General features: G+C 37.3%; 1 protein-coding gene across 1 annotated transcript in view; it reads right to left on the bottom strand.

The window, feature by feature from the left end:
• Positions 1–594: 594 nt before the first annotated feature.
• Positions 595–27836, bottom strand: part of LOC139691099 (discoidin domain-containing receptor 2-like) — a 438203-nt gene continuing 410961 nt past the window's right edge. Inside the window, exons 12-17 of the mRNA XM_071588858.1 lie at positions 23399–23551; positions 12732–12838; positions 11833–12048; positions 8556–8648; positions 5863–6004; positions 595–5070 (exon numbers count right to left, since the gene is read on the bottom strand). Coding sequence (XP_071444959.1) covers positions 4768–5070; positions 5863–6004; positions 8556–8648; positions 11833–12048; positions 12732–12838; positions 23399–23551 — 1014 coding nt within the window. The 3' untranslated portion in view covers positions 595–4767. The remainder of the gene's footprint in view (positions 5071–5862; positions 6005–8555; positions 8649–11832; positions 12049–12731; positions 12839–23398; positions 23552–27836) is intronic.

Here is a 27836-nt window from a genome sequence, read left to right as displayed (position 1 = left end):
TTAGAGACAGCAATTCTGGATATGGGAAAAAATGAATTATATTATGATTTAGCTGCAACGAGTACATCTTTCGAAGAACAACAGTACGTTGAAATTTTACATGAAAACTTAGGCATCCATTCGACAAATCACTCTACTTTAGTAAATTTATCCCCATTAAAATCACCATTTATTTATTGCCCATGCCATCAACAGCAACCCATCCGGAGGTTGGGCTTTGACAGGAGACGGGAAACTTCACCCCAACCAGTTAAACTCAGTTTACGGGAACCAGTTCCTTCCCCTGTACCACCCGCGGTTTTCCACAAAGTTCTGATACTCATAAAATCGCTTGAAACTTAGATGGGGTCGTTCAAAGGTACTAGCTGGAATTTTAACCCGGGACGAGTCGGTCAGTAACAAAACGATGTATACTTACTAGGCACACCTACCCTCCCCTTGGAGTTTTTATTATTCAGAAAAAATGTCAATTTATATATTGGAAACTGTAAGAAATTCACCATTAGTACAGTTTTATTGCACATTTCAAGAAATATATTTCTCATTCAAATAATTGAAAGAAGATCTTAAAAAAAGTCTTAAGTCAGAAGCCAACACATTTATTATCGACATTAAGGAATACAAAAAGCATTCATTACTCAACTGTAGTATTTTTACAGTCTTATTACTGGGAGCTACCTAAATTAATAAATGGAAACTTGATATGTCTATAGGATAATTTTCAAATCTATGTACCTTTTTTAACGGTAAACATTCTCCCGAAAGTGCTGTCCATTTATTCCTGTATTATTCACCACATGACTGATATAAATAAGGAAAGACTTGAAACTGCCATTATCACTGTGTGAACACTTCTGCTTGTGTGTAAACTAAGCATTTTTGAAAAAAACTTTCACACTTCCCTTCAATAGTGAATTGGATGACATAAAATTGTGCACATATCAACGAAATATTCAGTAGTAGTACACGAATGAGCATGATTTGGCCACTTGCGTAGCTTTTGTAGTGAGAATAGAACACTCTTCATCCCATTTCAGAATGTTCTTACTTTTTACATAGACAATAGTTATTAACTCTTATTTACAGTTGAATACCTTTCGATTAAGATATTCCTTTTTTTAAGTGGACTTTTATGAATTTTAGAAACTTTTCGCCATTTAAAAATCAGTTTATATCAAAGAAAGAAAAGAAAAATATACGTTACATCTATCTACACCAATTAGGTATGGAAAAAGTGTAGTCATCAAACAATTTATATTCCAACTCCACTATTTAATAGAGTTTTCGCGTTTGAAATAAAACGTTGATACATTTCAAACATATAGATATGAATAAACACTGCTCCCTCGTCAGACGTTATAAGTAATCTCTCTCAAAAAAGTTTAGTCGAAATGAAAGGACCTCCCTCGGTGGAATGCCATTCATTTAATTTTTACAGTGCCGACTCCAATATTTTTTATGCTTTATGGATCTCACTTCACGTATACCAGCAGGATCTCCGAGTTCAAATAGCATGTTTTATAGTCTGCGTCGATGGTGCGCTGAAGTGGAGAGAAAGTAGCGCGAGTTCCATCCGGATATTTGGCACCTTCGACGGATAACTAAGATAGTGATTAACTTTTTCCATCTTAAGCGAGCGTCTCGGAGATACATCAGACTTGAGGAATGGAAGAGGAATTCGTTACATAATTATTTATATTTATATATTTAACTTTAATATCTTAAGGAATTAAAAAATTCACGACTGGATTTTCTCGTTCGAAATGGATATAGGTGGAATTTCCTTCGTAGAAAATGCCGAACCTATTCCTTCGGCCGACAAGGGACCGTTATTTTTCAAATTTTCACTGCACTTGATTGTCTTACGGCAATGTGAGAGTCTAGCTTCCGACAGCCCCTCTCTCTCTTATCTTTTTCTAAAACACTTAGCTACTTGAGTACAATAATTGTCCTTAAAGAAAAATCGTGAGGCTTAAAGACCAGTTTTGAATGTTTTTAACAAAGAAGCGACTGTAGGTAAAATATTTTCGCGATCGCTTTTTAAAACTTTACTTTTGGGCACACCTTAAAGAAAATCTAACGAAGCCGACAGATTTGTAAGCCTTCCCCTAAAATCCTACGCTCTCTTACGAAGCTTTCCCTGGGTGAAGATTTGGCGTGAAAATAAAAATATATTTGCTTTACACAGCTAAAGAAGAACTACTCGAAGTGATTCTCTTAATTATTTTAAATCGAATCCACTCTCCTTTACTTAATGCGCCTCAAGGCTTCCATAACCGATAATGCTTACACACAGATGAAAACAACGCATACCAAAGGAAAGTACCTTGAGACATTTGTTTCATCAACGATTTACAACTCACTAACTACTACCCTTGTAATGTCCGAGCTTCTCTAGAAATAACGTGATATCATTTGATCGACCACCCTCATTTGCCACCCATGACTCTCTCGCTACTCGTTTCGGTGGGCTAAGTTCTTGTGTTGTTTTGGTGACAAAAAGTGAGAGCCGAATAGATTTTTCCCAATAATTTCAAACAGATCAAGAGAATGCGAGCTCGTCATATACTCTACCTCGTATTGCTCCAGCTTCTTCACTTTCAATGACTTAATTATTTTGAGAGGATTCATACCAATTTCAGGAAGCCCAACAATGATAAAACACTATAAGGAAATCATAACAACTTCACAGAATATGTCCTCATTACCGAGTACTAAACTGTTACATGTCTAAACCTGCATCTGATCTTTTTTCAATAGTATTTTATCCGGTTTAGCATGCTTTTTCACCATTTTTATGATACATTTCAACATGAAAAAAAATCTCGTCGCTCTCAAAGTGAAAAATTATTTTCCTTCATTTCGAGTTCCATTAAGCAATTAAGATATTTATTGCTCTTTCACACTTTGAGATGGCGCAAAGGGCAAGCGGTCATTTACTTGTTCTGGTTATAATGTTCTCTGCTGAAAATGCCGCTGGCCCTCTGTAGGAAATCGTCCGTGATACCGTGGCACGTCTCCCTGATCAACAGGAATCTGAACAATCGGTAGCACCCACCCTTTAATGATTTTCATATTTCACATTTTACGAGACATATTGCCCATAAATATATCCGTTGAACATGACCAAGATATGGTGCACGATCAATCCCTTGTACACTTAAATGTATCACCGGGTATTTAGCGCACGAAAAACTCAATCACACGTTATTTTCCAGTTTCACAAAAGAATATATTCGCAGCAATGACCAAACAACAACACGTGTCCCAAAATTCCATATTGTTAAACTCGTGCCAATCACGCAGTAATAATATTTCAAAAACACAGATGCACGCAATCAGAATAGGCCTTTCACACACAAACACCACTCACTTTTTTATCACGTCATCGAAATTTCTCGAAGAACTGAGCGTATGAAAATAGGGAGAGAAGATAAAAAAGAGATTTTTTTAAAAGAATATAGACAGTTGAGACATACTTCGAGATTTTTTCTATCCACATGCCTTTACATCTGAGCTTTTTAATTGATTATTATTTTAGATCGAGTATCATGAGCCAGCGATTCGAAGTTACCACACAGAACTCTTTGATGGACTCAATGGATTATTTCTATGTATATTTCATAAATACTCTATACATGAATCGCAGGCACCGACAAGATAAAGAGAAACCACACTTTTTTCCCTGACGACCATCGGAAGACACTAGAGTGAACGAAAGAAGTCAATACAATATGGCACGATCAGGAAGTATTTCTTATTTTTACAGAAATTGGAAGAGACAGAAAGAGTCCCTCTTTTTTCAAGAAAAGAATTATCATCCTCTGACGGAAGACCACTGCTTCGTTTTACAGTGAACTATGCGAGAGCTGGTTACCTCTAGATGGTGACGCAAATAAAAAATATTACATTTGGTAACGAAGCCTTCTACATTGGGCTCCCAAAGTCATTCTTACCCTCTTCAGGTATGTCATAAAACTGCTATCGTTATTGTAAAAACACAGATGGGTATCTACTAATAAGGTAACCTTACGTTTTTGTTCCCGGCAAAATAAATTCCCATTTATCCAAAACAATCTCACGAAAACCATCTCGGAAATCTTTCACAGATGATAATATCAATTGCATTCCCATTCTTTTACGTAAAACATCCTTATCCGAGCTATCAGTCTTATTCCACCAGAACATTCCAATCCTCTATTATCGCCTGAACGAAACAAAAACTTGTACCCCATTGTTAAAAATATTTACAAGTAAATGTGAGCAATATGACCCTTCACTCTCTGTACTTCGATTATCAATTTTTCGTTAAATATTGCTCAGAAATAAATTCCTTTCCTGGAAAAATATAAACCACCATCCAGCCTTTGCAGGCGATCCAAACTGAAAAGGGGCCGTTAGCACCTCGACAAGCAGGCGATCAAATCGACAGTTTTATTTCCCTTCCGTTTCAGGTTACTTGTGAGAACCAGTTTTCAGTAGTTTAGTGTTTTGTTAAGCATCTGACGATGTTGACCCAGATCAAAGACGGATCGCATATCCTCATCCCTTCACAGAACACGACTTCTGGTCTTCCTGCTTTCCTCCATCCTCCTCCTCCACTCTCGGGGATTTATTCTCCCTCGGCTGAAGCTTCTCCTTGGCATCCAGTGACGCGTCCTTCTCCCCGCTACCGATCTTCTTTGCCGAGTCGGAGGACGTGCCATCCTTGCCGTCGGCACGCTTCAGCCGCCGTCGTCTTGAGGTCTGCGATCCGTGAGGCCATTCTCACACGGTCGCTGGAACGTAGCCCAGGTTCTTCCTCTGCAGAAACAGGTGGATCTCGCCGAATCTCGGCCGGTCTACCTCGTGCCTCTTCCAGCATTCGCCCATGAGGTCGTATATCTCTCGTGGGCAGGCGGGAGGCTTCGTGAGGTAGCGCTGTAGCCCATCGTTTTGGTACCAGTGGTTCGAGTTCTCTACCACCTGTTCGTTTGTTAGCTCCGAGAACGGAGTCTGAGCGCAGAGCATCAGGATCTCCCAAAGCGTCACCGCGAACGACCATACGTCGCTTTTGCTGCTATGCAGTCCCTGGAAGACGAAACTACAATTAGTGGAGCTGCCATATTTCAAGCAAAAGGATAGTATGCCATGCTAGCAAGGCTGATAATATGATGTAAAATAGGAATTGTTTAATTATTACTAGCATGTTGGTAAGCTCTTGAAGGCCGAAAAAATAATTTTCGGAGTTAAATTTTTAAATATTTCTTCTTATATTATTTATCATTATATTTCATTATGATGGTTTTAATATATATCATATTAATATAAGCAATTAGGTTTCACTAAATAAATCATTTCACAAACTATTTTAATTTTACAATTTACTATGACTTAACATTAATTTTTCTACTGGCTTCCAAAAAGTGGACATCTAAGCAGCATATGCTAATTCATACGGAATAGTTTTTTGGAATAAATATTCCAAAAACTAGAATTAAAAGTGGAGACAAATGACAAATAAAAGTTTGACTGAGCATTATACCAAAAATTATCGTTTTTTGACTAATAAGGTTTTTTTTACAAGCAAAAGCCAAGACTTTTAGCTATGATATTCAGAAAGTAAATAAATATTTATTTCAAAGTGATACTTCTCTTTAAGTATGTTTTATTTTGTTACATATATTTTGTAATTACATTATATATGAATACCATTAAAAGTTGTTGTAATATTCTGATGTCTGAATTTATGATACCCACCCTATGTTAGGGATATTTGCAAGTAAAATTCAGTTACAAAAGTTATTCTCCATTTGTCAGTAACATGATTTACAGTCTTGACACCATGTTTATCTCCATAAAAAGATCCAATGCCCTACTTACGAGTAACAGGCTCTCCCACGCCATCCACCGTATAGGGAGTCTTGCTTTGGTATCGCTAACATAGTAATCATTCTCGAATCTACTCCAGTACATTGCATGGTCCGTTATCTTAAGAGAATACCCTTTTCCGACGACACAATTCCTAAGAAGAAAAAGAGTCACACATTTGAGATAGCGATAATATAATCTCTAATGCACCATTAGTGATGAAAAGCACTTATTATGGATTTCTATTCCGGAAACTTGAAAAGGAATAAAAAATCAATTGAAAAATAACCACTCATCCCTTTCGATAGAATACTTATTTACAGAATAAGACAATCATCACTTATATATCCATATTTTTTCCCTGTAATTCATGAAACCAAACTGTATATATGTATCTCTACAAATTATAGGAAAATGAGTTTAAAGTTGACATAATAAGATAAAGGAAGGAAAAATTGTTCATAACTCTTAGAAAGCAAAGTAGACCAGCCATATCTGAGATATAATTTTATGCATCCGAAATTTCTCACCAGTGACCAAAAATTAAGTTATTGTACTAGGCAAAGACTTTATTTAGAAAAATTATTGTCCAGCAACCTAATTTAAATTATCCTACGATTTAGTCAGTGAGCATAAATGAATAAAATTGATCAATCAAAATTATGACAGTAAAAAACACTGAAGTACCAACCGTATTTCATCGCATAGCATTATCCTTCTCTAAATTCTAGGTCACTATAATCGGAAAAATTGAAATTAATTCTACAAAACTTCAATAAAGAAGGGAACAAGTTTTTCTAATTTGCACACAGCCAACCGGCTTACTTTTGGTTTGCCATAGCCACTAGGAGCATCAGGTGGCCCCTTAAAACCACGAAGACAGGGGGAAATTGAGAGGGCCAAGGACAGAAAAAGGCCTATAAGCTAATAGCTACGTAAAACAAGCCTATAAAAATTGCGGGTTGCAAAAAAGGCGATTTTTTCAGCACGCATACGTGCAAAAAATAACCCATTTGATATCCCACCCGCCAGAGCCTACCGACCGAGTAAAGCCACGGAGTCGACGGCCGCTGGCGCAAGATTTATTGCTCCCCGCTGCGCATCTGTTTTTCGTTCCGCTATATACCCCTACCAATTCTCCCACTCACTCTTCATTCCTCCGCGTGACTAATTTAGATCTTCTTCAATTTTTCCCTTCTCATTCCATTCACAGCTATCTTCCCTCTTACTCTGAAAGCATATTCCCTTCAAAAACTGATGTATTCAATACATTGATTGCAAAAGGGTTCAGAATATGACATGAAAAACCATGAACTAGATTACAAATGAATTAACTAAATTTATCCATCTTCTTTTGATACCTCGTTAGATAATTTTTAAAAGTAAAGCTGATTTCCCTATTTCTCGATGACCTTCTCTGGAAATAGCCTAGATCGTATTACCATGAATCATAGCAAATCGAGCCCCTACACACGGAACATAATATTTAACTTTATTCAACGAGACAATTGTCTGCTAAATATTAATTATTTACAATGTGAAAACTGTATTATTGAAAATCTGTCGTAAAATTTCTAATTTACATTTTCAAGAAGACGTTCGTTGTATTCATTTAGATGTTATTAACTAATGGTTAATAGATTTTGATTTGAATTTCGTAATTCCTCCATCACTTCCAAATTAAAAGTAGCACCTATGAAGTCAACCTGATAGACCGATGAATTGTCTAACATTTGTGAACAAATTCAGCAATTGCTTCCTTACCATTAATTATTTTATTTTGAGTCTTGAGGGTCTTTGATCTTGTGAGCATTGCTTTTTAACTATAGGTTTCTGAGATCTTACCTGACGGTGGCCATAATATAACTTCAGGAGCATACAAACATAAAAGGGAGCCATATGAACATCAATATGGACGACAAGGATGCAGAAATTCGGAGAGAAAACAATAGCACTTTATTTTAAAGGGAATCGGAAGAAAAATCTGAGGAGAAAGTTTTAATCAAAGATTGGACCAAAGTCTTAGGATTCCTATCGTGATTCTCACGCAGCTCTAATGGATATGGCGTATCTGGCTAATGCAATAAACTTAAATTAGGATATGAAGAGGAGGCAATTTATATTTTATATTATTCACAATAAAAGCCCTAATAGTGTTAGAAGTTAATTTCACTTAGTGATAAACTTCAGAAATAATACACGTACATGTCACAAGATACACAAGCAATGGCAAGACGGAAGAATTGAGTGCAAATAAATAATGGGGACAAATGGTGAACCCTTCAGATTTAATAGTATACGCTTATCTCTCTACCAGAATTTAGGTTAAATGCAACGGATCCGGGTAAACGTAAAGCAAGAATTTCAATGGGATATAAAATCCAATTTAATGAATGAAACTACCGCAACTCCATATGTAACTCATAATAAATCATGGACATCAGGGTTTAGAAGTTTAAACTAAAGAAAAATTGATGCCATTAGCCAGCAATATACGTACTTATTAAAATATAATGACAGAAGCTAGTTAGCTGGCTCATTGTTACATGAAGAAATAACAATGTAAGGAATCCCGGAGCAAAAAGGAAAATAAGAACTACCATTGAAACATTCAATTCCTTACGTCAAAACATTTTTTCGTTAATTACCAAGGACTTTCTGCCTATAAGACAATTAAAAATATAAAAATAGGGCATATTTCTTACCTAGCTGCAAGGTCCCGATGAACCAAATCCCTTGATTCCAGGTACTTCATTCCAGAAGCAATTTGCGTTGCCAAGTAGATGAGAGAGCCGTAGCTACACGAAAGAAGAAAATTTAAACAATGTAGTATCCGTACCATTAATGCATTTTCGACATTTTTAGAACCAAATGGGTTTTTGACCAATGTGATAAGAATAGTTATATCCATGGATATAGCTGTTATTAAAAGAACATTATAGTTCTATTAGTCTATCAATGTATATTTCGATTAGATATGTCAATAATTAGATACATCTATAAAAATCTACGTAATATAGGAGACATATATGTATCTCTTCATCCTCCATGTATTCCTTATTCGAATAACTATCTCAAGAGAAAAACTAACAAAAATATGATAAACTGAATAGAGAGATGATGAGCAAACATTAAAGTATTCCTATAATGTATTTAGTTCCAGAAAAATTACCTAGCCAAATTGCTAGCATTTAATAAGTAAAAGACATCAAAGAATACGTTGCATCCGTCCACAGCCTTTTAATTATTAGAGCTTCGATATGAGGGTATGGCAATACTGTATATTCTTCTCAAGGCTTTTGCTATTGTTTGACAAGCGGCCGGGACAGAGTTATCCTGTCATGAGTTGCGAAAAAGTAGTCACCAAATTGAAAGCCATACTCGTTTTATTTTGATAAGGAAAAGCGGGTAACCACGGAAATTTATTGTAAATTGCTTGAAGTGTACTGTGAAAGTATAACATAGCGCCAGGTGATCGTCAAATAGTACACGTTGTTCACAGAGGACAAATAAATATCGAAGATGATTACCAGGAAGGAATGAGGAAATGATTTACAACATTTACCACTTAAAACAACTTGATTCGTGAAAACGTATTAATCAATGTGAAAAACGATAGCACTCATATAACACACAATAGAATTTGTTAAGTGCAATGCGAAAGTTATCCATTGCGTGTTAATTTCAAAAAAGTCTTTTATCCCACTCAAACTGTTCTGTTCGGCAAAAATACTTAAAATTCTTAAAAGTACTGTACTTGGTCCTCTACAAATTTTTACAGCGACTCTGTCTTAACAATTAGGCGCCCTCAAAAGCAAATTATGAATCCCACATGACAATAATCTCATGTCATTTTGAATCATCTTCATCCTCCACTTTTTTCATTATTCTCTTGAGTGTTATGCTGTTCTGCCGACTGAATGGGTATTTTTCAGCATAAATATGGGAAACAAAGTCGCAAGATAATGAACTACACAAGACAAATTTACATAGCAAAGTGTCTTGGTCAGACAGCTACACTGCGGCATAGCAGTCTACCATCCACCATTCTTGTGTAACGGAAGTAATCCACGCAATGACTTAGTTCATTACCATTTCACACAGTTTTCTTTAAATGAAAATTCCTCGAGATCCGAAGAAGGATCTCGGGGTAGTTTGATCCTGATCCCACCGAACTAAGGTTATGGCAAACAATCCGACAGCTTCTCTAATTCCTAGGGAAACTCGGGGAAACTCTATTAACTTACAGGCGGACCTACATTGCCTAATTTCTTAAGGATATGATGAAATATAAGAAGCTCTGTACAAACGGGACCGATCGAACTATGTTTACCTGTTTAAATGGTTACCTTTGAAGTTATCACTTTTGTGTAAAGGCATTTGCTATATTTTTGAAACTAAATATCATATTTATGTATTATATGTGTGTGTGTGTGTGTGTATATATATATATATATATATAACGATGAGGGAAAATATTTGACATGGATACGTATCATATTTTCAGATATATAGAATATAATTACTTTTGTTTACTGGAAATTCAACTAATTTTCTGACGAAAATTGAGAGAATAGATTCGAGAAAGTTTTGATTAAACAAGTAATAAAACGTAATTCTTGTGGTAAAAAAACAAATGCAGTCGGGCGTTTAAAATGTGTAAGTACAGCCTATACATAATTACAAAATACGAAAGAGTGTCAGTCTAACAAAAAAAATAGTATATCCACAGCGTGTAAAAACTATTTGAATAATATGGAGGTAACTAGAAAATATATCACTGACAATTAATGACCTAATACTGTAAAGAAGATCGACAATTAGAAATATAGCGAAGAAAGGCCTAAAGTGTGAAAAGAACAGGAATACAGTTTATGCGCAGCGCAGCGATCCTTAGAAAAAACTATAAAAGTCGGAAGGTAGATGGAGTGGTGTTGGAAAATAAGACGAATCGGTACACCAGAAAAATAAATGAGGAAGGTTAGAAGGAACTACACGCTAAATTCAATCTTCATCATCTCTCTGAAATTCCACGAGGTGTTTTCGTTCCTGCCTTACAGGTAAACAAACAAAAGATTAAAGTAGCTAACTTTTGCAACTTTTTTCCAGCTGTAACCAAAATACCTCCAAATAGCTGTAGTATGACAGAAATACAAAGCTGAATTGAATGTCCGTGTTGGGTGGTGACGTAATCCACTAGGTGAGGGCATTGGAACGATCATTCAGCGGTCTTCGATGAGTGACGAATCCAGAATACCTTAAAGGGTTTCAAATCAAAGCGTGCATAATTCAAAAGTAATATTTGTAAATTACCACTCTTCGAGAAAGCACGATGTGTACCATAAATTAAACCAAATATAGATGTTTGTATCCGAAACTAAGCAAGATTGCCACTGTTTCGTAATAATAAATCTATTTTACCAGTGTTATTTCAATTTAAAAGAAATTGTCTGATAATATGAAAATTATAAAATTGGCCGTTATCAAATCATCAAATACATGAAATAATGGATGCCTATGTTTAGTACATTTCCGTAAAATAGAAAAATCTAGTCTTCACGACCGGGAAATACCACACCATACACGCTAATATTTTTTGTTTGACAGGAAATGTACCTATACTTGAAAATACCAGAATAAATATCATTTACGACTGTGGTTAAGAGGCATGATTTAAGCACCAATCCAGGTTGAAGGAGGGGCCAATTCCTCTTTTTTAGCCTAAAATTAAATTCCCCTATTGTAGGTATCGTACTATCTGCCAGAGTCTAATCAATTTTAGTAGATGGAAAAGTGATATCGAATTAAAAAAAATAAATATTATTTCTTTAACGACCACTGGAATTGTAAGTTGCATGAAATTCATGTAATGCCTAAATCATAGAGATATTTTTCGTCTGCGTCGGCCATGTGATTGTAACAGGACCAAACGATTGTGCATTGGTATATACTTATAAGATTCGTACATTCACTCCAGCTCACCTCAGTGGTCCCGTTCCATTTGTGATTGAGTTTGTGTCGGCGCCCCCCGCAGCTGCTAATCTCGCTTGCTGCTGCAGGAAGCGGGGTAGGTCTCCAAACTCGGCGTGCTCCACAATGACGCAGAATGGCTCATCAGACGTGCACACACCCAAGACACGGGCAACGTTGACGTCTCTCACACTGGCTAACCAGCTTGTTTCACGAAGGAACTCTTGCCTGAAAGTAATAACAAAAGCACACTTATTGCAAACGGTAATTTTATTATTATTCTTTGTTAGTCTACCGATTTACGTAAGAATTGGATAAACGCAAACCTAACACCCTATGTTTCATAGTCTCGTTCGCTAAATATACCACGCTAAAATAATACCTTATGTATAGCTAAACAAAAGTATATCCTATTTTTATTCCGCATACACTCAACCTTCTTTTATTCCCTCCAGCATGTTGATCCTTTTCGTTATTCTTCTTCAATTGTCTAGTGATCACCCCTTCATTACCGTCTTCAAATTTTCATCCCCAATAATTGCTGATATAAAAAACCATTAATATCCTTCTCTCTTATCTGACAATATTAAAATAATATGAATCATCAATTCCCAAGGCCCTTTTATTCGTACATATTTAGTCCTATTGCATTTGTCACAACGAATGATACAACCTAAAATATAGGAACTCGTAAATAGTTGATATTACAAAAATATAGATGGAGACCAAACTTTTTACAGCTATACCTAAGTCCATTATACCTTTAACATCTGTGATATAAATTAAATATGCGTGTCCGACATAGGTTTGTGGATATCTGGCAGAATATGTACTGATTGCCACCACCACAGCTATGAGGTTGGTTTGAATTTGATTAAATTAAAAATTACATTTAATCTCCAAACACTTACTTATTTGCGTCATTGCATCCTCTCCATAGTGATTTCACGATCACCAGTTTCTTATGGAAAGTGGAAGTGCCGTAGTCCGGAATAGCTTCAGCTTCACAGAGGTGTACCTGAAACACACGTAATAAATCATTCGTTAAAAAGAGGAAATGCAAATATACTCGTATTATGTGTGATATGGTCTTTCACGTATATTTATTACACGAATAATTGTGTGAAATGATGTTTGGGAACATGGCATCTACTCTTTGGCGAGGGGCGTGGTCACCGGTACGCCAATGAACAAAATAGACAATTCAGATGGGATATTAACTTATTTATGATAGTTAAAGCAGGCCTGAACTTGGATTAGGTTCCATGTTTGGTATACAGACGGAAATGTGCCAAAAATGACTAGCAGACAAGTGGAATGCAATTTGAGAATAAACTGAAATCGTGTATAGTGGAATGGGAGAAATTTATAAAAGGTAAAATATGTGACTGATGCCAGAGAGAGTTGGAGAGGAATTCCTTCGCTTTATTCGCTGGTAGCATATATGGAAATGGTAGCGAATAAAGAATTGAGGTGTTTTTTGGCTGCAGAGAAGGTGAAAATACAAATTTTATTGCGGTCTAAGACAGGAAGCTAGAAAGATAGAGTATGATGTTCGCCAGGATGTAAAAAATTAATCCAAAATAAATGATAGAAATACAGGAAACAAAATGAACAACATAAATAAAATGACCAAAGATCACTTGGTATATAACAGATTGTTTTGGAAATGGATGAAAAAGAGAGGGCAAGGAGATGATTAATGTAGGTAAGAATCATGATACCGACAGTGTCTGGAATGAGTTGGTGTTGGCGAGAGTATTGTAAAGAATTTCATAATAGTCGCGTAGAGATCGAAAGTGAAATAAATGTGCAGAGAAGAAGTTGTGATAGTGTTAATATTTTAAAAACATGAAATAAGTGTTGGAATATATGTGTAGGTGAATAATGGGGTAATATTCGGGTCATCAGTTTGTATTTAAGCAAGTTCTAGAAAAATGCACAACTGTGTGAAGAAATTTATAATGTACATTTGCTAGTTTGGAGAAGACAAAAAAGATATAAAATAAGGAAAGTTGTAGATATTATAAGATAATATAGTACGTGTGAATGAAAATTAGTCTTTGCTGAGTAGATTTTTTGTCCTAAGATTTTAAGATGGCAATAAAATGGCAAGAAAAGTGTTAGATTAGTTTTCTACTAAAAACCGAATGAATCATGGATGATTTAATAACTGTACTTCAATGTCTTTATGAATCTATAAGAGACGGATACATGGTGCTAGTATATTCAATAACAGGAGATACATAGGTATTCATTCTCCTAGACGTCGATGACGCAGTTTGTAGATAGACAGCTGATAAGATGCATAAAAAGCCTTAAACATGATAGTTTCAGCGAAGCAAAAGATAAAATAAAAGAGATAATAGCTACATCAAAATAAAATCAATATTATATGGAAGGAGATTGGAAAGACTCATTGCAAAGTGGGAAAGAATTCATTGAAAAAATGACTTACTTATGGAATAATGAATGGTTTGATAAACTCACTCGTATGTATGAATGTGAGAGAGGTAGAAGAATTATGCAAGAATTGATAACTGCAGAATAAATTAATAAAAGGAATAAAGTTTCTTGTAATAATTTAAAAAAGGCTTTCCTGACTTAGTTGCTAAAGAACCGAACCTTGTGACGAATATGCATCCAAGAATGCATATGATTTTAATACAACATTTGCGGCATCTCTGCAGTTTCTTGGAATGTGTATGATGATGGAAAATTGAAATTGCAGAAAAAAATTTCAAAAATAGAAAATAAATTTGCAAACATTTTATTGTAATACACAAGATTAGGAATTTAAAATTTTAAAAATGCCATGAAATTACAAATCTCAATGATAGATCATTTCGGAATCTCGCAATTCAGTGTATAAAATGTTTTCAACACATGTATCTATTAATGCATTTCCACTTTTTCAATACATATACCAAATTTACTACAGTATCATACAATATTTTAATTAAAAAAATTAAAATTTGCAGAATGATTTTCACGTGAAATTTCAGAACTTTATATTCACGCACGCGGGCTGAGAATTTAGTGCTTCCTTCAAGCCAGCGTTCCTTCAAGCGTTTCGCAAGGGCGTGAATGTTTCTTAGCCAATAGTCATAAGAATGGCGAATCAGGGATTTTTATTCTTTCCACCACTTTCTTAAAGTTTATCGAAAGACAAGCACCATTTTTTCCTATAAGGCTAATCAAAACACGCCGACACTTAAAAAAGTTTTACTTTCACTCCCCGGAATACGGATGAGGCGGGAAAGTTTGCGGAGTAGAAAAAGCGAAAGACACCATCGGGTGAAATGTTGGCTAACCATAGAGACGTCAATATTGACGGTCTGGAGGAAGTGCGGGGACGAGATAGGGCGGCGAGCGCCATGGGGGCGGAAGAGGGGGCCGGCGGGAAGTGGGAGGCGTGGCTGGGGTGTGGCGGGCGGAGATGAGATGTTAGAGTCGAGGGAAGGGAGAAAGGGTGACGGGAGGCAGGCGAGCGATCGTGTTTGGTAAACGCTGCGGGGCGGTTGCAAAGATTACGGAAGCTGTCGGGTTCGGAAAGGATGGTGAGGGGGAGTCCCGTTACGAACTGAATACGCATTTCTTCAGCCAAAGCCCAAAATGTTTTTGGCATTGATTGGCCAGGGTGAGTGAGTGCGGTTTTATTGCAAATTTTTAATTGGAACGATTCGGTCGACTAAGCTAACTGATTAAAGGCGGGACTGCTCGAATGGATACATCGGATATATCATGGAGTCAAGAGATGAGATCGCCTCTCAAAGCGACTCGACGAATGATTAATCAAACCGGATGTTTTATTATATGAGTGAGGGATTGGTATTTGGTCGATTTAAACATTCTGATATTACATTTCTGAGCAAATTCACTCGTATCGTGTGCTGTGAAATATTCTGCTGCAATTATTTCTCTGTTAATTTCATAGGCTAGGGGATGTGAATAGAAAATATAGTATCAGACAATGGCAATGTGAATTATAATACAGCATTAACGCATGGGGTAGAGGAGAAAAGAAATTGTCATCAATTAAAATGTAGAATTAGTGAATAAGTTTAATAATATGAGTTTTCGAGCTTAATCAAAATTATCATGGCAAAACGTATACGGTTACCAATCTATCGATGAGAAATATGATGTCTATTATCCAACAAAGTATTGAAGTAGAACTGCGTTATGTTAAGTGCTGTATGATGTTGTAAGAGTCTGCAAGAAGAGAGAAAAAATAAATATTAAGAGATCTCCGCTGGCATGCACTTAGAATTTAATACGTTGGAATACGGGAGAAGGGTATACAAATTTTGAGAATTAAAAACTATTAATGCCGAAAAAAATGCTTCGTTTCACCCGATAAAATTCATGCGTAAGACTAAAATCTTAAAACACAGACCTAGTCTTACACATTATTCCTCAATACTAATCTATTTTCATTTGTACAGTTTACAAGTATTTTTGGAATTTTAAGTAACCTCTATTGGCGATTCTCATTTAGTATTCACCTTTTTGGACGTCTTCATACAAGTAGGTATAAACAGCATTCGCTAACTTTGGATCAAAGGGATCGAAGTTTGGTTAAGCTGCAAATACTTTCCCAGCAACTAAAAACGGTAACGCTTGGGGCAGTAGAAAAAAGTACAAATTAATTTATACCCTCCTACTTTTCCATTCGTTGAATGCTAAGCAGATAAACACTTGTTTCGGGAAAGCATACATATATATGTATGTTCTTAAGGTGGTAACTACATGTATTAACCCACAGATTTAAGAGTTTCTATACACTAATAGCAGCCATAAGTAGATTCTACGAGTACATCATGGAAGCCTCACTCTCCGAAGAGATGTGTCTGCTACCGCGTTGGAGAAAAGGATGGACGGTCTTAGATGGAGGAAATCGATGGGTGGGGTGAGAATTGGAGAGAGTTGTGCGGAGAAGAACGCTATAGCCGGATAGGAAGGGAGAGAGAAAGGGAAAGGGGGAGGGAGGAGAAAGAGGGTGGGTTGGAGGAAGACGGATCGAGGCGCGGCGTTGACAGAGTGCAAGCAAGGCGGTCGCTCGCTGGTGAGGATTCCCCATCTCTCCCATGACATGTGTCTTGCACGTCTCGTAAGGCGTCGTGGCGGCAATAAATCCACACGGCGTCCGGTAATGGATTTGCGCCCGTCTCGCATCCTCTCCTCCATCTCCCACGTTACTCACCCTCCCATCCTTTATCTTCAACGGCTTATTTTTTCTATTCCTCTCTATCTCTCTCTCTCTCGCTCTGCTTATTTTGTGGGACCGAAAGGGAAGAGGGAAGAGCGGAGATAAATAAATTAGTCAAAAGGAGAGAGAGGATGGCGAGGGCGTTCGTAGCCTTCGGCTAATACCCACGTTCCCCTTCACTTTGCTTCCTTTTATATCTCACCATTCCCAGATGTTTTACCGCTATCTTTTGCGGAAAGCAAACATTTTCTATCTCCTCCCCAAACAGTTAGCCATCTTCCTTAATCCTGTCAAGAAGAAATGAGAGGGAACCGCAACGTTTTCCTGTACGTATTCTCCTATCACATCTTACGATTTTTTTAAATTACGAAGTATTATTTGCTATTAACCAGAGACCACAGGATGATTTGCATTAATATACGATTAATTCAACGTCAGACGCATGCATTGAAGCCAATAAATTCTACTTTGAAGTATCAAGATTGATTTTGCGTAAGAGGTGATAGCATTATGAGTGACTAAAATGAGCCTCATTCGAAATTGAACATAAAAATTTAAAAACGTTTCTAAACCTGAATGTTCATGAAATAAGAATTCATTTGGTGTCTTTTGCAATAAACTAGTAATATGGTACTGGTACCTTTTTCGAAGGATTGGGCAAATAGCATTTAAAATATTAAACTCTTTTACATAGGCTAGTTTACAAAACAATGCGCGTATGTTGACGATGTTGGCTGAAAGAGAGGACGCTTTTTGAAAATTTTGGATTTGGATACATACTAACATTAAGTTTCACTAAAATCTTCGTGGCCACGTAATATAGTGTATATATATAAACAATAAACACAGTAATCCACCCGAAGATCGGTTTGGATATATATGTATAATATATATATATTATATAATATATATATATATAGTATTGTTTAAAATTATTTATAATTGTATAAAAGAAATTGCTATTTGACAAGCTTGTTGTCATCAGGGCTAATAGCAATGAAGTTAATAGGTGGTTATTACTACTGCCAACTATTCTCCAGAGCTCCATAAGTTCCCTTAAAATATGTGTCATTTCCTAAAACAAGAAGAGATATTAACCGTGGATTTTCGAACAATATATCGCAGAGTGGAGTTTAAGCTAGATACATTCGGGCCAGACAATCACACCCGACTAACTCATTTCATCCACTTAACAGTCACGCACGTTTTGCTTGATTTCTTACTGCATCCACTCAAAATGATAAGAGAGAATGGAAACGGAAGAGTGAGAGGTTCATTATTCACCACTGCCAGTGTGCTGCTCATGTAATTTCACGCGATGGCAATCCATATCTACTTAGCCACATTGCGGCACGATTTCGCTAGGAATGGAAATAGAGAGAAAAAGAATTGGAGATAAAGGAATAGAGGAAGATTGGAGGGAAGAGATAGAAGATCATTGACGAGGTAGCTGACGGTGGAGGAGTGAATGGAGAAGTTTGGCAGGAAAGGATGTAAGGAAAGGAGTAGGGTGATTCGTGGGAGAGGGGCAGATGATAGAGGAGTAGGGAGAAGGCGCGGGCTGTGAGGGAATCGGAAGCTGAAGCCTGGATGCATTCAACCTCCAGCGTTTTCATTCTCGAGTCCGCGCGCGCGGAAATTTCCTCACCCCCTAACCTCTTCTCATAAGCCACCGCGCCTTCTTGCACCCCTCCACCTCTTCCACGACCCCATGAAATCCGCCCTCGCCTTCCTCCCTATCCCCTAAAGGTGCTACTCACGCCGCGTCGCGATGGGGGCAGACGACGTAGCGGGGTGTGAGGGGGATGGGAGGAGTGAGGCTCTGGGAGGTTGCGAAAAGGGGGAAACTGCGTCCCTCTCCCTCTCTTTCTCGGATATAAACGTCAGTTGACGCCTCTGCGCCTCTCTGCAGGTGTGACTTTTATTGGAGTTTGTAATTCCCCCGAACCCCCAGTCCCCATGAACTCTCAACCTCCCACCCCCAACGGTTTACCCTCCTCGTCGCTCCAATTCTCCTTAACCGATCCCCTCTTCCCTCTCTCTGCAGTCTCCCATAGCTCCCTAGCATCTTGCACTCACACTCCCCCAACGCCGACATTCCCGACTTTTCTCCAAAATCCCTTACCTCCCCCACCACACTTGGCCCTGAACACAAACATTCTCTCACCGGCACACACCTCTCCGAAAGGCAGCGTCGATCTTTCCCGTCCACCTCCCCCCTGGACCGACCGCTCTCCTCGTCGTATGAGAAGGCACATCTCGGGCGAGCCCATTCCACACGGGTCGTACGCCCTCTCTGCCCCTTTCCAGTCTAAGAACTTAACAATGCACGCTATATACTACCATGCACCTATTTCAAAGCGACGCCTCTTCCTCCTCTTACGCCTACCGGAAGGGGGCGACAGAAATCTTACACCGAAACCGCAACCCTTACGCCAACGACCCTGTCTCCCAAATAACCAAGTCTTCGATGCCTTCGTCCTCGCCAGCAAACCTCTACTAAACTGTCAGCCCTCGCAGCGTACGATAATCCTCCCCTCCCCCTCTTGCAAGGGAAATTACCTTTTGAGACTTAGGCATTCTCTTTCAAGACGGCCGGGTTCGGTCGTCATTAGTTGGATTCCTGCACCCGCCAGCGATATCTTATAATCGCGATGGAGGGAAAACTGGTAACTTCTCTCGGGCGTGCGACATTTTACACTGACACTTAGGGTAAAGAGAGCGTATAAATGGGCCACCTCCGGAGCATAATTCAAATTCTAAGGTAAATGTTGACAAGGTTTTTTAGGATCCATTTACAGAATGATTCTCATAAACGGCCGTCTGTGTCTATTATATCAGAGCAAGGTGCATTACATGAAAGGTTAACAGTCAGTGATGAACAACGGAAGTGAACAATGAACAGAATATGAATTTCGTAGTGTATTACAATATCCGTAGATGGAGCCTTAAAATACTTTGAGGAAGATATTTTAGGCTTGGATTATTAAGATCATAGTACTTAGAGAATTGAATAATTATGACTCCATCCATAAATATTATCTTCGTGATTGAGATATGTTGGTCGCATCATTATTAACATTAAGCCATAATAACGCTCTTTAATTGTTCTACTAGGTATCAATATTTTTATTATCTGGTAGTTTACCGTAAAGGTAAGTTTTGGGGAGACTTAAGTAAACAACAAATCACGGGAACCATTAATAATTACTAATTTATGGAAAGATTAAATTAAAATTTGAATGAAAACCATCAATAGGTAGTAAAATGGAGGTAACATATTAAAATGATTAGCATACTGAAAATATCATGAGCAACTTAGATATACACAGCAACGAAGAATGACAATGAGTCAGAGATCACTGGATGGATGGTTTTAGGAATAGTGCAATATGACGTGGCCTTTTAAAACGAGGGTTGCAATGACAAACTGCAACAAAAGCCGAAGACTGCAAATGTATCGACAGAATTATCGGAACGGAAGGCAGGTGGATGGCGAGAGTAAAGAGAAGAAAGAAGACGGACGAGAATGTAGAAGCCTGGGCGGAGGGGGGAAGAGAAGGGAGTGAAGTAAGAATAGGGTGGCGCCGGGGTTTACGGGTTTTAATATCTACGACCCGAGGCACCTTTCACCCTCGCCGCACGCAGTGGGAGGTAAAGAAAAGGGACAATATTAAAAGGCAGGGCGAAATAAAGGGCAAAATAGCCCCTGATCTGTGTACAAGAAAGAGGAGAGAAAGGAGGGAGAGGGAATGGCGGGTGAGAAGGAGGGGATGCCTGGCGTATTTGAGAGTGCGGCAAAGCATCGGTGAAAAGAGACCGAGGGAAGAGAGAGTGCGCGCGAAAACGAAGGTTTTAAAAGGAAGGCCAGAAGTCCTTTTTTACGGGTGCAGCAAGGTGAGGCAAGCGAAAAGGGAAGGAGCCGAGGTGGGCACGCTCGCAAGAGAGGGTAGCCGGAAAGTAAAACGGAGACATGGGCTGTGCCGCAAGGTTTGGGGGAAGGTAGCGAGAGTGATAAAGGGTGCTCTTCGACACAAAAGCAAAGGGCCAGCAGGTGAGTGTAAAATTAATCCCATGTTGATTAAATCGGAAGAAGAAGAAATATAGATCTGGGGATATTTCGTAGGGGAGGAAAATAATTATATCGGAAAGAAGGAAAGAGGGTGGCTGCTCTGTCCCGGTGGGGGAAACTTCCCCCATAAAACAGAATCACGGTTTTCGGAAGGTGTGCTCTTGGCTGTAAGGAAGTGGCGGGGTGCCGTTTTTATTGCGGGGAGAGAAAATGGACCGGGGGACGGGGAAGGGTCGGAACTTAAGGGAAAGAGGGGGGCTCTTGGGCAACAGCAAAAGGGGACATGTGTGGTAGGAGGGGATGTGAGGTGTAGGCAAGGGGGGAAGGGAGGACCAGAGATCCCTCGAATGCCGGGGGAGTGAAGACGGAGTGGATAGATTTTATTAATGGTTCCCGTAGCTTTAGTTGCAGCTGGACCCTGTGCATTCATGAGCGGAGGAATTATGCATCAAAAGAAGCAGACAAGCGGGTGGGAAGGAGTATGGTGGGGGTATGAGCAACTTCAAAGTGCTGCTGCGGGGCTTACTTTGTGTCGTAGCTCACCTGAGAAGTTAATGCCTGTTTAAAGGAGTAAGGTTTATGCCCTTTATGGAAGAAGGCATCCTCCATTTGTTTACTCAAGCCAGGTACTATTTCGTCTAATTTAATCATCAGTCCTAATTGAAATTGGTTTTGTTCAGCGTTTCAAAGTTTTACGTACGACACCAGTAGACACTGAATATCAGTATACACAAGTTGATAGTGAGTGCTTCACAAGATTTACTATCAGGAAAATGTTACGCATTTCCACAAAGGGTAACAAGGAATAAGTCAAGAGTTTTTTTAATGACCGTGCTCTCCACTCAGCCAAAATACATTGAAAAATGTAATATAGAAAATTGGATCCTTCAATCCAAACAAATATCCATCTTTCAACAAAAGCATTAGCGATAAGCAAACGTTGAAGTAATTCATCAAGCCTTGAAGTTCATCAAAGTTAATTAACTTCTAAGAAGTGATTTAGTCAAAATTTAATAATAAAATAATTACAATTAGTGAAAATACGAGGATAAAATTTCCAAAAATTAAAATTCAGAGTACTCCTACTAAAATTGCAAATAGAATCTAAGCAACATTCAACACTGCCTTTATCTTATCAATCAACTATATATTTTTCTTTAACCGCGCCAAAATTTTCACAGACAAATTCTGCTAATGGAAGCAATAATTAGTCAGTGATTGTTCACGTACGCTCTGAGGAATTTATAAACGAAATGATCAATAGAATTTTATTGAAACATTTTTCTTTAGACTGCAATAATAATTATTTTTAAGACGAGTATTAGAGGATTTAAAGTCATTGTTGTTAAAACAGGGTAGAATCAAAATTTAAACTTCACAGGTGATTTATTACAGTAAATATAAATGCCCTAATCCCTTAAAATATTCCAATAATAACAATTAACGCCTTATTCAATATAGATACAGTTACTGGTGCTGAATATTTTCGAAGTGGTTATTGCTTTTTAACTAAATAATGATGTTAAAATTTTAACGAATTTTATAGTAACAATTTGGGTTCATAAACATATTTTTATGCCCTGCTGGAACTCGAAAAAGGCTACATTTACCATTAAAACATTTACTATAGCTCTACCATGTATTTACTAATTTAATGCTGCTTACTATTTCATCTGTGGATTAAATACATTAAAATCCATGATAAGTAGGGCAAAATTACTTTACGGAAAGGTGTTTTCGTAGTATGAGTAGGAAATTCTTGATGATACATAAATATCACCCTTTTTGAAAGAACGTTGAACGTTAAAAATCTGTTGAATTCGATTTTTAACACCAATAGACTATTTTGCGACTTTAAGTAGTAATTTTTATTGTATTTTATGGCATAGTGACGCCAGATATACATTTTTTGGCATTACCCTTGTGAGAATCATTTATGATTTTCGATTCATCATTCATTGTAAGAGTTGATGGTCAATTTTCTTGTTTTTCATCAGTTTCGACAAAAAATATCCATTTAAGGGGAAATATTTACGATGGAGTAGTATGCATTTAACTTTAATTTTGCCGATAAATTATCAGTAAATAATAGCTTTCTAATTTTTAGACAGTTTTCTCCGTCTATATTCTCAGTCGCCGGAATGAACAATTATCGCTAGGTAATCTTACGTTCGACACGTCATTTTTATTACGAAACTTATGACACTAATGATCCAAGCATAATTCTACAATGATATAATGATGGAATACTTTTATTTTCCAGTGACGTGAGGTGGAAAATGGGAGACACTCACCATGCCGAAGCTTCCCTCGCCGAGTTTCTCCACGAGCCTCAGACGGTGACGTGGGAACTCGAAGAGCGGGCTATCGCCGTCCAGAGGCTCTCCGTCCGGGACTTTGACCGGCGTAAATTTTCCGGGGGTAAAATGTTGCTCACGACGCTCGGTCTGAAAGGGAAAGGACCAAATTCATTAAAACAAGCACATATGTGCATTAATACCATTGTTTTACATGTATAACAATTTAAATTAGGACACGGAAAATATTTCTAAACGTAGTTTTATCATTTAAAGCTCAGTAAATAGCCTGAGTGTCATATGTTGGGGATATAAATTCAAGATTTTACCATAGAATTGAAGATTATACGTTACCGAGGTATGAGTGAAAGGAATGCTACTAAGTGAAGGATGCTGGATTTCAAGCCTACTTTTTCTCTACAATTATCTGGACAGAGCACCTAATTTCGGTGTCATTATAATCAAATGCATATTTGCAGGGGCAGTAATTTATATTATTTCACTAGACTCCGCAGGGAACAGAAAACTTTGTGGAGCTGTCCATAAAACGTCCATTAAGACAGATACCGTGGGATCAGAGCCAAAATAAAATAGCCTGATAAAGAACTTTCCAAATGTATCCCTCATCGCCGAAAGGGATTCAAATTCTCAACAAATATCAAGCGGAAATGAACAGACTTCGAGGATAATTTTTAAATTAAATATAACTTTTCATGCTCAAAAAGCTCGAATTATTGTACATATACTAGACACCATTTAATCACTTGCATATTTCTTCATGTGAATCTTTTTCGGAGTGTCTTCTTGGTGAGAACCTTGTAGGTGCATACTCCTCTCGGTGCTCATTAAAATTACGAAATCAAGTAAAGGGATACAATAAAACAACACCAATGCTTTATAAATTATTCATACTGAAAACTACAGCGCCTGATTATGTATGTCAAAGTATTATCTGACGAAGTTGACCTTAATTTGACTGATATTTTAGCTGAGTGAAGCGGACGAATAAGATTATTTGACGGAATTCTTTTGACGGACTTTTGGACCAAGCTTTTTGTTAAATGATAATTTCCAAGATTTGATAGGGGATTGAAGTACGTAGGAGGAATAAGGGCCGCTGGGAGAAATTTCGTCCAGGCAGTATGATTTTATATTTATATTCTTCTTCTCACTTATTAGAAATCACCTCAAAACATATGATCCTCCAAGATTCATTATTCTATGAACCCTTAGAATCACCCATTTATGCTTTAATTGTGCTCATATCCACCCTTATTTGCTTCCTCTATATCCCCGGGGTCCTTACGTTATAGCTCTTTCCAACATGCCCCATTACTGTCAAAATTGCCTTCAGCAACAAACCTGGTTTTTTAGGTCTATCTCTTCTTCTAATTAGTATTTTATTGTGCTTCTTACTGATCCTGGTCATCATAGAACCTTTCCGTTAGTCCTTGTACTTGTTCAAGTGACCCACATTCTTCACTCCTACTCCAACTTTTTTAATCTCCATTTCTTCGAAAATCCTTTCTTCTGCTTCTGTAACTGAAGTTTATTACCCGCAAAGAAGTATGCCTGCATTTATATTATTATGTAAGTTACTCAAATTTTGAGATTTTAAGTTTTGTGCTGTGAGTAGACTTCCCTTGTTATGCATAGAATGCCTTCTTATATTTTTCTTTTTTCAAAATATATGCTCTTTCATAAATATAGAACTTATACAGTACACGGATTTTTATTTGTATCCTATTTATTCCGTAATTGGTTCCTTCCCAATAAACAAAATTATTCCCATTGTTTCATTCTTTGTTTGTATTATTCTATTTTTCATTATCTTATTTTGTATTCAAGGAATTCTCAACTTAAAATTATAACTTTAATTAACATTTTCCAAGGAAGCAATAGAACTCTTCGAACCTTCGCAGCAATTCTTTTCATTTCATTTTGTCCATCTCTCTAGCCGTGACGTCAAAAAGTTAAAGTGCACATAATTGCCTTACCTCTTACTTCTTCTTGCCTCTTAAATAATGACTCCAGGTTTCATTATGTTTTTTGGCAAGGCGGGCGTAATATTCTGTCACTAGAATCCAATTTTACGCCGACCAAATCTAAGAAAATACCGTTCCAGAAGACCCAATGTTATCCCCATATCCATGAATATGATTAATGACTATTTATCGCATAACAAGGGCTTATCCGCAATTAGATAAAGAGCAGCTTTCCTTGTCCTTCTAATTGTTGTCAAATCTATAAGTTCTTCATTTGAAAATTCCTCTGTTTTTCATTCTATTCACCTGTTGACAATTATGCAGATAGACTTAAGTTATGGACATTTCCCCATTATTTATTCCTCATAGTACACTGCTATAAATGTCTATAGGTATCTCTACACTAACTAGGTGTTTTCCATTAATTTTAATGACCTGTTCCTAGATTTATCCACAGCACTAAGGCAACCTCCAGAAAGATGTCCTAAATTGCAGATTCCTTCTTGGGTTCTATACTGAATTCTGATCTCAGTACAGTGCCTTATTTATTATCTCAGTACACGTTTAATTCTGCTATCTGGCCAGGTGCATCTTATTTTGTCGCTATCATGCAATTTTACGCCACCTAAATTTAGGGGAATTCCGTTGCAGAAGGCCCAATGCCGTCGCAATATCCATGAATATAATTAATGGCTGTTTATCGCATAACAAGGGCTTATCCGCGATTCTATAAAGAGCGACTTTCCTTGCGTTTCTAATTTTTGTAACATTTCAAAGTCCTTATATTCCTTTTGATTCGCTGATTCATTCTCATATGAATTACATATTCAGGCGTGATGTGGTAGAACTGTTCCATAATAAAAGAGACAAAAACTATTCCACTTTTTCACCCAATAAAGATCTATTTCCGACTGGTTTATATGCACTACATCATCAAGAGCTACACATGAAAAAGATGCAGTGCATCTAAATCCGTCGGAAATAAATCATTTTTAAGTGGGAAATCGTAATAGTTTTCGTCTCTGTTATTGGAAGATCTCCATTTGAACATTTCTCCATTTTTTATTCTAATCAGTTCAATATAGGTTAGTTTTTAAAATAAAAAATATTCAAAGAAAAAATTACGCTACAGTGCAGCAATTTTAGGCTGTAAAAGTCATTTTCCTTAACAGGGATGCACATTCAGCGGGTAACTCCGTAGAATGTTACTGCCGCGGTCTCCGGCAGTTTTTTGGAAAATAAAGCTGCTTGTTATAACAATAAGGGTCTAATTTCACTTAATTAGTTGTGTAAATTAGAATAACGTGAATATGCAATAATAACAGAATTGCTCCTTTGAGAAAAATAAATGAGTTTAAAAAAAGGACGCTCTCGCAATAAACGCAGAGAATAAAGTTAAACACTAATGTTATACATGCAGACTATAGAAAAGTATTTGATAAAGTAATAGCATCTAAAAATTGGAATATTTTAAAAGAAAAAGAATTCCACAACGTTTAGTAGAAGCTGAGACAAGACTATAAGCTACTAACTGCTCAAATTGAACCCGTGGATTAATAGAAAGGCGATTCTGACTACATCAGCACTCTGCAAGGAGTCTGATAAGCGTGTTGCTTGTCGCCCACTCTCTATACCATATTTATTGAGGATCCGACATAGAACTAGAAAAAGCAAGTTCCTAAAGTTCACAAGGTAAAAAAGGAAAGTTCATCAATACTTCAATCTTCGCTTCCTGCCAGGCCATTATAACAGCAACCAAAATGATCTCCTAAAGCAACCAAAGACTAAACACCTTGAATATGATACATCCGTTAACCATAGTCAAGATAGTGGTAATATACATACACAATTAATAAAATGTGAGGAACTATTAGGAAAAATCGTGGAAACAAGATGGGATATAAAACATAATGAGCGCTTTAAGGAATAATCGAAGTCCGCCCTCCAATATGGATGATCCTTTGAAATTAACAATTAACATTTTTTATGCCTTAAAAGTCCAATATCTGCAATTAGATTTCGCTAATTTATGAACAATTGTAAGATAGTAGACATAAATTTATCTAGAAGAAATTAACCAAGTAACTTCTCGTTGGCAGCCAAGGTACATTAGAATAAACTCAACTGGAAACGATATGATGAAAAAATCGATTGGATGAAACCGCCAAAATCGCCAAATCGACACTTTGCTTTTAATTCATTGAACTGGTATTTTTCTACTCAGGTTTCATTCAATATACTTGTTCTTTAAAGCAGCTTCACCTTTTCCTCTAGCTAGTTTTCTGGGATTTCACGAACATTCCTTCTTCTCTTTTCCCTGACTTCTTTCTCCCCATGTCATTTTATCTACTACCATAATCCTTTGGTGCTTATTGTCAGGGGTTCTATACTTCATTTTCTATTTCAGCACCTCTTCGTGATTCAAGATTTCCTTTGGGTGACTTTACGTC

The sequence above is a fragment of the Hetaerina americana genome, unplaced genomic scaffold (assembly GCF_022747635.1).
Source record: "Hetaerina americana unplaced genomic scaffold, ioHetAmer1.1.p SCAF_3, whole genome shotgun sequence".
Classification (NCBI taxonomy): domain Eukaryota; kingdom Metazoa; phylum Arthropoda; class Insecta; order Odonata; family Calopterygidae; genus Hetaerina; species Hetaerina americana.
The sequence above is the reverse complement of the archived record's forward strand: the minus strand, read 5'-3'. Positions and strand labels throughout refer to the sequence as shown.